Source organism: Fusarium vanettenii (assembly GCF_000151355.1).
Source record: "Fusarium vanettenii 77-13-4 chromosome 4 genomic scaffold NECHAsca_19_chr4_3_0, whole genome shotgun sequence".
In the NCBI taxonomy this organism is placed as follows: domain Eukaryota; kingdom Fungi; phylum Ascomycota; class Sordariomycetes; order Hypocreales; family Nectriaceae; genus Fusarium; species Fusarium vanettenii.
The window spans coordinates 719,782-730,677 of NW_003315866.1; the positions used below are offsets into that span (position 1 = coordinate 719,782).

Sequence of the window (10,896 nt, forward strand, 5' to 3'; positions counted from 1 at the left end):
GTGTGCTCCGACGCCCTCGAGGTGAACAGCTTCTTGGACCCGTATACCCGCTTTGGGCTTGAGACCTCGCCAGATGGCCTAGACTTTGAACAGTTATCGTGGCCATCTCACTCAAAAGCGTCCGGGAAGCAATGTACGCATCAGTGCCTGATGAATTAATGGCGAACCCAACATCGTATTCTGGAACGAGGGCAATGTAGGCTGGTAAATACCACCGTCTCCCGATTTGGTGTAAACATCGAAGATACTCATGACTGCGGCACAGTGGTTCATTACGCGGTGACGTCCCTTTGCCCACAGATTTGGTACAGTAAATGAGGTTTGGCTTTACAGCCAACGCTCAGCGAGCGGGTGTCGGGCCAGCCCCAGCACCGAACCCCGCCTACATACCTTGGAGCAGATCGGCGCGAATGGATAGCGTTTCGGAGATGACCCATTCTTTTCGGGGAGGACCCATTCTTTTCGGCCATTCCTTTCGGTGATGTGACCCACATTGACGCATTATCTCCGACATGATCGTCCAAGCAGTTTCCCCTTGCACTTACAGTGCAGTACCTCCCTCGGGCGCCCTCCTCTCTCTGCAAAGCTCGGCATGATTGCTGACCTAGACGAGGGCTATAAAAGGAGAATAGTTCGCAAGGACATGGTATAAAGCAAACGAGGCAGACCGTCCATAAGAAGCCGATCGACAAACGCCATCCATCTGCAGTCATATCATCCAAGATTTTAATTCCTCTATGCCAGGCCACGGTCGATACACCACCGAAAAGGTGACTTATCCATCCCACGGCGAGACCGTCGCTGGAATCCTTTATCGTCCTACCAATGTCTCCAACCCGCCTGGAGTGGTCGTCATCGGACCCTATTCCTTCATTAAGGAGCAGGCGCCTTTGCAGTATGCGACTCGGCTTGCCGACGAGGGCTATGCAGCCTTGATTTTCGATCCGCGTACTGTTGGGGAAAGTTCTGGCCAGCCACGGCGACTAGAGAATCCCAAAATGAAGAACGAGGACGCCGTTGCCGGACTTGACTATCTTGTGAGCCGAGACGACGTGGATAAGTCAAGACTCTTCCTGGTAGGCATCTGTCAAGGAGGCCCAGAATCTCTCGATATTGCCTCGTACGATGACCGCGTTGTTGGAGTGGCGTCGGTCTCTGGGTACTTCCGCGACCACGAGACCGATATCTACATGATTTGCGCCGGGTGCGTTGCCTGGGAACCGGGGGCGGATATTGGTGCCATGAAGATGCCAACCCCGGAGCAAGGGGAAGCACTTTACAACTCACGGATCGAACGAGCCAAGAAAGCTCGTGAGTTGTATGAGAAGACCGGAGAGGTGGTGTACCAGCCATTGGTTGACCCAAAGGCTGCTGATCCCTCGACTGGGTCACTTGCTGGCCTCCCGGGACCGGTTGTCTGGTCATGGTACGGTCCTTGGACACTCAAGAACTTTGAGAATCGATATGCCGTCATGAGCGACCTGGATCACTTTGGCTACACGACTGTTCCTGGGGTTGCCAAGCTTAAGAAGCCAGCCCTGATCATACACGGAGACAACTGCATGAACGCTCCCGCAGCGAGACGCCATTTCGAATCTATCCCGACAACGAACAAGAAGCTTATCTGGAACAATGACGTGTCGCACTTTCAACACTACGACCAGCCGGATTGCGTCGACCGTAATGTCGGGGAAATCGCAGCCTGGTTCGCTAACTGTAAATGAGATCTGTCTTGTGTTCTCGTAGCAGATAGAATGAAAGTCTAATTTTTACGCTTGCATCTGATCTACATGGAAAAGATCTACCGACGTTGAGCCTCGTGTTTCTTGGATTCATCCCATTCTGGGGCAGGCTCTGCTTGATCGGAATGGCAAATATTCTCTTTGCTCTCCCCTGTATCTTGAACCAATGCTGGGCTTGATGTGCGTCATTTCGAGTCCCAGCTAGCCGCCATCGATGCATTTATCAGCTGATGGCTGAAGGCCTTGTCCCTTCTTTGTTCCAATTCAGTTCTTCTGGAGCCCCTTTGCTCACGAGCTGAGGACCCTTTGATCTGGGCCAGCCTTGGGGCTCTTCTTTCTGAGGTAGTCATAATTCCTATAAATGAATTAGTTACCCTTATTATTCTCTGTTGCATTAAACCCATTGAAAAGAGGGCTAAATCGCCTCTATGAATCCTATATAAGGAAGAGAAAAGAATTTTCTTTTAGCTAAGAGTAGGTATATTCTGTTTTTCTAAGATATTACCTGCCTATACAAACAGATTCTTCTTTATAATAAATCTAAACATAGGGGAAGGAAGGGCTATAGTTAGCCAAATTCTGCCACTCACCGCCTTCCTCTCATCGGCAGTGAACCTTAATGCGGGGTTAAATAACGTCACACAGACAAACGCTGCGTAGCCTTCCCTCTTTAGAACCCACGGCCTTGTAACTTAACTGAGTAACAGGAAACAACGTCCTAATCTACAGGCCTCAGCGACTGAAGCAAATGCTACTAAACTCCGCTATAATTTTCGTCTAAGCACATGGCCTAACAAGCATTGCTCCTGGTCCTGGCTCTGTTGAAACCATTCACAGACCACGCCAACCTCGGGCAATTGGCCGCAGATACCATGTTGTCCAACCACTCTTCCGAATTTGGCGGACTGGTCGAAAACCAGCCCAGGCGCAAGAGGCCTGTGGTGTCGTGCAATGAGTGCCATAGACGAAAGCAAAAGGTGAGTAGTCTTCTCATTTCAGCTATCGTCTCCCGTGCTGACTTTGTTCTACAGTGTGATCGTCTCCAACCATGCGCCAACTGCACCAAGAGAGATAAGATGGTAAGCTCGCCTGCTTTTATACGACATTGAGAATTGACATTTGCCGACAGCACCTCTGTGTCTATACACATGTTCAGGAAGAGCCATTTCTTGACTCAGGAGGAGTTCAGGACCTTGGCAGGGCCTCCAACTTCTCCTCCTGGGCTATTGACAGTCAATCGGATCAGCCACAACTAAGGACCTCATCCGACAGTCATCAGCAAAGTGTCTCTAATTATCTCGGCTACTCGGGGAACCACACTACTGGGACTTTGGCTCTTATGAGAATGGCAGGGATGCCGGAGCACATTCCTGCTCTCTCTCACCAGGAGACAACCAATCAGAACAGTGTCATGGCCACCCGATACAAGAGCCTTATCCGCCAATTACCACCACAGAGGCATATTGAAGTGCTGTTGCGATTCTTCTTCTCCGAGGTAGCATGGTACTACGACATCATAGATCAAGCTTCAATCACAGAGCAGCTTAGCTCTTGGAACCAAGTCCCATACTCAACGATCAGCCAGGGTCCTTTCAGTCTGCCGCCTGATGCCCGCACTTTTCCCGCACTTCTCTTTCAGCTTCTAGCACATGCACTGCTATTCCTGCCCGCCAAAGATGCCCATGTTCTCAACCAGCTCAAATACGTCCCGGACATGGCATATGCGGACCTAGCAATCGAGTATAGCGATGCCGGAAGTGCCATTGCGTCAATGCTCGGGAATAGAAACACGACCTTGGCAAAAGTACAGGCAGGCCTATTGAGAGCATCGTTTCAAAAGAGCACAGGGCTCGTAGCGGAAGCCTGGCACACTCTCGGGGGCACGATTCGAGATGCGCAGGAAATTGGGCTGCATTGCGTGGGCTCAGTCTCGCTTGATGATGCGTTGGACCGAAGTGACGCTATCAGCCCATCAAATTGCTTGCGAGATGTTGGGATGCGAACAAAACTCTGGCTGATGCTACACCTGTGGGACGGCCATATGGGCGTCGTCCTTGGAAGGCCAATGTCCACCAAAGTGGACTTCAACAGCTTGATGTCATTATTTGAGGATATAGAAGGAAGGGAGGAGTTGACCCAAGGGCACGAAGGTGGCGAGAGCCAACGGCTAACGCCGTTTTCTTTTATCTTATGTGGCTACCGAACTGCGTATAGGTACCTGCAAGACATTCACGAACTGGAATCCTCTGGTAGTTCAAGCCAAGACAAGCAGCAAACAATCGAACGAATACATGCCGCCATTACTGACAACATGCGCTGCCTACCAGAATGGGCTCGGGCCAAAAACAACAGCAACGAATACTGTCACCACCCTTGGCTTCCGGCCGCCCGCGAGACCCTACTTACCGAGGTTCACTTTACCCTGCTCGCACTGCATAGGCCCTTTATCTTCTCCATTGCCAGTAGCAGAGACAAAGCACACAAAGCGGCGCTCCAGATCCTAGCGTCGCAGGACCGGCTTTTCAGCATGACAGAGCCACGAGAATACCTGCCCTTCAATCTGGTCTTTGCAACGTTTGACGCCATGGTCCTAATTGCCACAATCTACATCCTGTTTCCAAACGAGAACTTGGAGCAGCTCGATGCTTCTCTTCGCAGCATTGAGTGGGGTCTAAGGAGACTGGACGCTATGAAGACATGTAACAAGATGGCTGACTTGGCATTTGACGTCGTTCAAGCGCTCTATACGAAGCTTGTGGATCACCTCCACTCGGGAGGCCGGCTACACCTCCAAGTTGACCCGGACGGGAGCTCGGTACAGCAAAGTGCTAGTATCACGCCCGAATTGTTCCTTGGGGCGTCATCTGGGGAGCTGGCGGCATCGCAATTCGGAGTCTTGCCGCAAAATCTCGCGGCTGTTCCACCACCACAGCCTTTGCATGATTTGGTCCTCCAGACTTTCTCAGGCAGTGGCGAACTCTCTGTTGAGCAACTGTCGAGGCAGCCACCGCAGAACTTGCTGGATGATGATGAATTCTGGCGGCTGATCGGCTATATTCCTGACTGAGGGTCTGATGCCGGTGCCACCTGCGGTAAATACGTATCTAAACCGACAGTTTTCATAGGTGATAGGCTTAAGATTAAATATACGGCTCATGATCCCACTCTTCCAATCTCTTTGTGTAACAAATCCACACCTTTTCCGGGTGCTGCTGTGCCTTAAGCCACATGTCCCGAAGACTCACTCCCTCCCAGCGAGCAGCATAGAACCATGAGTTGACCGACCACTTGGCCACCTTAACGCGGCCTTGGTACTTCTCCCCGTTGAAGACCGTTTCTTCTTCCGAACTGTCCCAGTCTGCATCATATGCCCAAACCCAGCAAGGATCAAAAAAGTCACCTTCCTCACGGCTGCGATTGCCGAAAATGAATTCCATAGGAATGACAATAAAGGTATTCCGTAGAAGTCCAGGAGATAAGAGATCGTCATTCTCCTTCTTGTTCTTCTTGTACTTCTTCTTGTTCTTCTTCTTCTTTTCATCCTCTTGGGTCTGAGATCGATTCTCCTTAATGTATTCTTTGAAGTGTCTATGAAGTAATTAGTATGTTTATAATTCTCAGTGCGGCTATATTTGAACTTACTTTCGGAGGTCATCGTCTTCAGCCATGGTCTCATTAGGATAAAAAATAGGCCAATTCTCAGTTTCAAGCCGTTCCAAGGCACTCCGGTTGTCTCCGCCTTGACAATGGATAGAGCCCCAGGTTACCCGCAGTGGCGAACTGATATTCATAAGTCGATTCCAAGTTGACTTCCAGTTACGGACATACTTCTGATCGACTTCCCTGGATAGGTAGTATATAAAACCCCACTGTTCTTGAGTATCAAGGATCTTCTGCATCCAAGCTGGCGGCGCAGGGGATACCTGTTTCCAGATTCTTTCTGGGATTTTGTCGTAAAAATATTGTTTCAAGAACCTTTCCGTGTGCTCCTTGTCTTCAGAATGTTCCAAGAGTCTTTGATAGAATTCCTCGTCTTCCGGAGCCAGCTGTACTTGTTCGTCTGCTGAAAGACGTTCGACAGCAGGAATCATCCATTTGGCATTTCTCCGAGCCTGATTAAGGTCATCGCAACGCACAAGCTCTCTAGCTCTGGCGGCAGGGGTTTGGAGCTCTTCTTCTTGAAGGCGTGCTTCGTAAATCTCCTGTAACGTAGCGCTACCTCCATCGACATAGTAAATGTCGCAGTAGACTAACTTCCAGGCATCCAAACAGAAGTGTTTGGCAGATTGATCGAAGTGTCGAATTTGATAAACCAGGCTTGAACTACTATCTGCGGCGTTGTTGGTAATGCGTTTTACCATCCTGGCCTCGTCACGAGAGTAGATGGTTCGGCCAAGCAGGGTATACTGCAACTGTGTATCTTTTGTAATCTCGGAAGGATCAGTCAAGGCCACTTGAACGAGGTCCCGGCCTGCAATGGATTTTTCTAGTCTCTGAGCATCATTCTCCCTTTCGATGATTGCCCTGACCCTGTCGAGTTCTGATCGAGGAAGATGTCCCATGCGTTCGCGGCGCTCCCATGGGGGAAGGTGCAATATGCTCCTATAAAGCTCGAGGTTTGGGTCCATTCTGGCGGTGAACAAGTCGGTCGGTCGTGTTGTGTTGTGTTGTGTGAGTGAGTGAGTGAGTGAGTTGGGCGGGAAATGCGAGGGGGTGAGTGGCACCTTTTATTTTATTTCATTCGCAAACAACCCCACCATGCCATGGCTACATGGATGTGGATCAATGGGCCTACTGTACTTAAATAGGAAGCTCTGACCAGAACGAAATTGCATTGCTCCTTTGTCCTTACACCTTTGTGAACTCTAAGCTACAGTACTAACTATGCTTGAAAGGCAGGCGCAGCTGGTGACTATGTACTCCGCTAAGATTCTAAACTAGGTAGGTTTACTGAAAAACGACTTCCGGGTTGAATTCATCAACGTCATAAGCGTGTTTAAGTTGATGCTCTATGGCCTTTTCCCTAATGTTTGATGCTCCCTTCTGGTAGGAGAAAGCCTTTTTAACGGCTTCAGCCTTCCTGATCTTCACCATCTCATCAGCACGATATTGCAACCATCTTTTGGTCCAGCCTTTCATCTCCTTAGTTAAACTCCTCATGAATGTGGTCCATAATTCGGAGAGATCCAAAACTGGCGTTTTGGGATATTGCTTTCGGTAAAGGGCTCTGTCGAGTGATGGGATGTGGTAGAAGAGGAAACCTGAGCCCCTCGTGCCATCTTTTTCATCTTTTGCATGTTTTTCTTCTGCATCTACATTAAAGATGAAGTTCCAGGCTGCTTTCAAAGTCGAGGTATCGTTTCTACTCCCACAGCTTCCCCGCGATATAGGCGCCAGTAAGGTACGGCCATATAGGGGTGAAGTACTTAGTCACCAGCCTCCGTATCTCCCTGGTCGCGCGGAAGTCTTTTGGAAGTTCCATAAGTCTTTGGCCTATGAGTACAGTGGCCATTGCGGGAGTTATCTTATGAAGGCTTTGACGCTTAGCCAAATCAGACAACTGCTCACTAACATTCAAGGTGATGTTATCCAGAGAGCGCGATGAGAGCTTGTTCTCGTCGAGGCCAGTCAGCTGGGAACATGTCGGATTCTTGACTCATTCTTTGAGCAAGTCTTCAACGTCGTCATAGATGTTAGTGTAATCGTAGGACGCTCCAACGTCGCCACAGTAGGCCGAAGTGCCCTTCCCACGCCAGTTGTTCTTCGTGTTCAAGGCCGCCTTGATATTGCCAGATGGACAGTCACTACTACACTGCCCCTCCGAGGTAATATCGGTGAGACCGAGGTTGAGATCTTCCGACTAACCCTAGTTCGTAAAGTGCGGCTCGGTCGCTTCTCCGATGTTTTCGCAAAGGGGCCTCGTTCCTTTCTTCCCACTATCATAGCAGACTTGGGCGCTACTACAACTCCATGAACACATTACCACCAAGAGAAACACTGCTGTTGAATGTTGTCACAGCACGAGACTTATAGCCTGTAGCAATCTGCAGTTGCTTTGAGAACTTGCCCTCAGAAGTATCCTGGCTGATGGCCTAGACCATAGCGCCACCAAGACACTGGCTGCGAGCAAAGTCCAGCTTGAGCTTCTAGGTATCGACATCGTCGTAGGTCAGCTATGTATGGCCAAATTTGAGAATCTTGCTGGCAGCAGTCTTGTCTAGCTCGCCTTGACTCTTGCGAACCAACTTGCCCATGATCTCAGGGTTGGACATGACACCAACAGCGTTGGTGTAGGGCTCTGCAGAGCCGCCGGCATCAAACAGACAGCCAGGAGACATGCAGCCAGGGTTGGAGATAGAAAAAGTATATGCATAGAATGCGAGTCCTATGTTGACTTGATTAGGATCGATCTTATTCCGCCAGAGTAGATCAAAAGCGTCCTTTATCTTAGTTAAATTGGTGTGAGAGTTGAGATGGTTACCGGGCCATGACTTAGGAGTTTTCTAAGAACCTGCGAAGAGATAGTCAGTAATGGCACTTCTCTGCAATATAGATCTAAAGCTTACCGTGGAAATTATATATTATGAAATTGAAGTAGTCAATATACTTAGATATCTTTTCGAGATTAAAGTGCTAAAGGAACTAATAAGAAGCAGGGATAGCGATATTAAGGCCCTTTCTCTCACCGCTTTGCTTTAATGCGCTCTTAATGTTTCTTAAGAACTTAGGAAGATTGTTATAATCCTCTTCTCGTCCTCTATGATTATTATTAACTAGATACTCCTAGTTAATGTCGATACCGTTAAAGCCATAAGTGGCTATGAATAATATGAGAGACTTAATGAAAGTCCTCTGGTTGGCCTCGGACCGAGCAATGCCAGAGAAGGTTATGATGGTGGGGCCGGGGTTATTAAAGGCCTAGCCGCCAATGGCGATAAAGACCTTTAAATTAGGATTAATCTCTTTCTTGCGTATTAACTCGCGGTAAAGCGCCGGGTCGTTGCTAGATATTAGAATGATTTGAAAGGTCTTTGGATTAATACTTGCGAAAGCAAAATTGATATGGGTATAGATGCTATCTGGGATATTTGAGGGCCTGAACTTATCATAGGGCCTAGTAGAAGCCTATCCTTCGATATAGCCCACTACTCGTCTTATTGGGCTACTCTTGGAGGAGCAAGATAGACGGTTCATAGTCTTCTTGCCGCAGAAATCCTTAGTCGTCCCATAGTAGCTATACTTGTTAGTCTAGGGAGAGAGGTTTACGCGGCTATGAATGCTTACCTATACTTAGAATAATAGACGTTGAGTGGGCACTTGGTATAGTTGGCGAAGCTAGACCTAAAGCCACTAGGATCATACTCGGCCTTTGCGTCGCACCCAGCAACATAGTTATCCTTGCTGCAAACTGCCAAAAGTCAATATCTTAACTATATTGTAACACTAAATGCAACTTATAGTCTAGTCCTAGTCCACAGTGGCCATACTTGGAATAGCATGCATTACCCTTGCACGGGTTGTTCTTATCGCATTTGAGCTTAAAATCGCAAGTACTCTGATATCTTTTGCCATAATGATCTATAGTAGTACCATAGTAACCTGCACTGCTGCAACAACTAGCTGCACATAGCTTGGTCTTGCTGCACTTAGCTGCATATATAGCGACAGAGAGAAGTTAAATAATAAGAAACAGTAATAAGAAAGACCAGAAACGGCCCTTGGCGAATGACATGTTCATCAAAGAGATAGTTAGGCTGACCGTGCAATAGAGAGTGTGGGTGGAAACAAGAGAGAAAGGATGGATGGGAAGTTGAGAAAACGTCTTGGAGGACTTGGAGGACCGAAAGAGGGTACGTACTTTACTTTGTTCACATGGAAATCATCGACGGAGTTGTCCCATGTTCCGAAATTTTAACTCTTAGGCAGCTCGGCAACATGGCCCACCTTGTTGTCACATCATTATATCTCGCTTGACGTTCCGACTCGATAAGGGCACTCTTTGCCAAGACCCGGGCCGTTTGTGGACGCTTAATTGTATAATTGCAAGGCTCCCGGATGTCGCGATAGGGTCATTTATCTCTATAATGTGGGCCGCTGAACAGCTGTGTTGGTTGTTCGAAATTGCTTAGCCTCGGCATCCTTATTCGGTTACTCGACTCTCGCTTCGAGGGTCCAAAGGGTTGAGCTCACCCACTTTTGTTGGTTGTGCACGGTCAGAACGGACCATATTCCGAGGGTCCAGGCCCATATTCTATCTGAACCGTATGTGAAGCGAGACTCTGGAAAGTAGACGGTCCACTTGGGCCTTTTGTAAAGTCGCCCGGTGACATGATGTGATATGACTCCGTGTGACGAGACATTTTCAGTAATTAGCCTGAGATTTCCGAGCTCCGACACTCCGGTCGTGCCGTATACGTACTTGGGGGTTACCTTCTTTGATCTTGGTTCTCCCTCAAGTCGACCACATTACTCTTACTCTCCGAGTCCATTCCTTTGACTTGTACATCGCTGAATAATAGTCATTGTTTGGCGAGCACCATCGTCTCAAGATGTGGTTGCGATCCTTCTTGATGACCCTGTCGGTCTTTGCCACGGGTCGACGGACCTTTCCAGGCTACAAGATCCATTCGGAGAATACAATTGGTATCGATGACTTCTCCGAGGCCTGCCGAAACGCGCTCATAGCTCTTGTACGATGCGATGACGCCACAAGCGAATGGACAAGGGCTTTATATCATGGAATTCTCCCTATCGATGTTGATGTCAACTCTGTCTGCGACGTAGGCTGCGCGCGAGCCATTTTGGATTGGCGGTTAGCCGTCGATACCTACTGCGGTGATTCTAAGTGGGCAAATGGCGCCCCTGCCGGTGTTATGGGGTCTTTTATCTCATATGGTATCAACGAGATATGTCAAACTGATAAGAAGACTGGAAAGAACTGTAACGGTGAGCAATCTTGACATTTGAATATCTCTGCTTCTCTTCTAACGCGTAGTAGACGTTATCCTTAACTTTAGTGATACTGATACCATTGAGAAGATGCCAAACAGCGAACTCTGTTCTGACTGTTACGTCGGCCGGCTGAAGATAATACAGGCTAGTCCTTACTCATACTACAAAAGGGAGCTCTTCTACTAAGATACTCTCAAGGCAG

At 48.5% G+C, this 10,896-nt stretch overlaps 5 protein-coding genes across 5 annotated transcripts; 3 read left to right on the forward strand and 2 right to left on the reverse strand.

The window, feature by feature from the left end:
* Nucleotides 1–737: 737 nt before the first annotated feature.
* On the forward strand, nt 738–1,724 carry NECHADRAFT_39475 (uncharacterized protein; the record flags this gene model as incomplete). The annotated part of the gene is made up of 1 exon (XM_003045514.1): nt 738–1,724. The coding sequence occupies one exon, from the start codon at nt 738–740 to the stop codon at nt 1,722–1,724; it is 987 nt and encodes a 328-aa protein (XP_003045560.1).
* Nucleotides 1,725–2,614: 890 nt separating this feature from the next.
* On the forward strand, nt 2,615–4,809 carry NECHADRAFT_79743 (uncharacterized protein; the record flags this gene model as incomplete). The annotated part of the gene is made up of 3 exons (XM_003045515.1): nt 2,615–2,719; nt 2,774–2,821; nt 2,872–4,809. 3 exons carry the CDS (start codon nt 2,615–2,617, stop codon nt 4,807–4,809), a joined length of 2,091 nt encoding a protein of 696 aa, XP_003045561.1.
* A 73-nt stretch (nt 4,810–4,882) lies between these two features.
* On the reverse strand, nt 4,883–6,370 carry NECHADRAFT_79744 (uncharacterized protein; the record flags this gene model as incomplete). The annotated part of the gene is made up of 2 exons (XM_003045642.1): nt 4,883–5,330; nt 5,385–6,370. 2 exons carry the CDS (start codon nt 6,368–6,370, stop codon nt 4,883–4,885), a joined length of 1,434 nt encoding a protein of 477 aa, XP_003045688.1.
* Nucleotides 6,371–7,915: 1,545 nt separating this feature from the next.
* On the reverse strand, nt 7,916–9,314 carry NECHADRAFT_106084 (uncharacterized protein; the record flags this gene model as incomplete). Its single annotated transcript, XM_003045643.1, has 10 exons — nt 7,916–8,188; nt 8,254–8,279; nt 8,309–8,375; nt 8,429–8,430; nt 8,467–8,499; nt 8,543–8,603; nt 8,685–8,843; nt 8,889–8,976; nt 9,027–9,150; nt 9,230–9,314. 10 exons carry the CDS (start codon nt 9,312–9,314, stop codon nt 7,916–7,918), a joined length of 918 nt encoding a protein of 305 aa, XP_003045689.1.
* Nucleotides 9,315–10,291: 977 nt separating this feature from the next.
* NECHADRAFT_79745 (uncharacterized protein) lies at nt 10,292–10,880 on the forward strand (the record flags this gene model as incomplete). The annotated part of the gene is made up of 2 exons (XM_003045516.1): nt 10,292–10,688; nt 10,741–10,880. 2 exons carry the CDS (start codon nt 10,292–10,294, stop codon nt 10,878–10,880), a joined length of 537 nt encoding a protein of 178 aa, XP_003045562.1.
* Between the last annotated feature and the right edge of the window lie 16 nt (nt 10,881–10,896).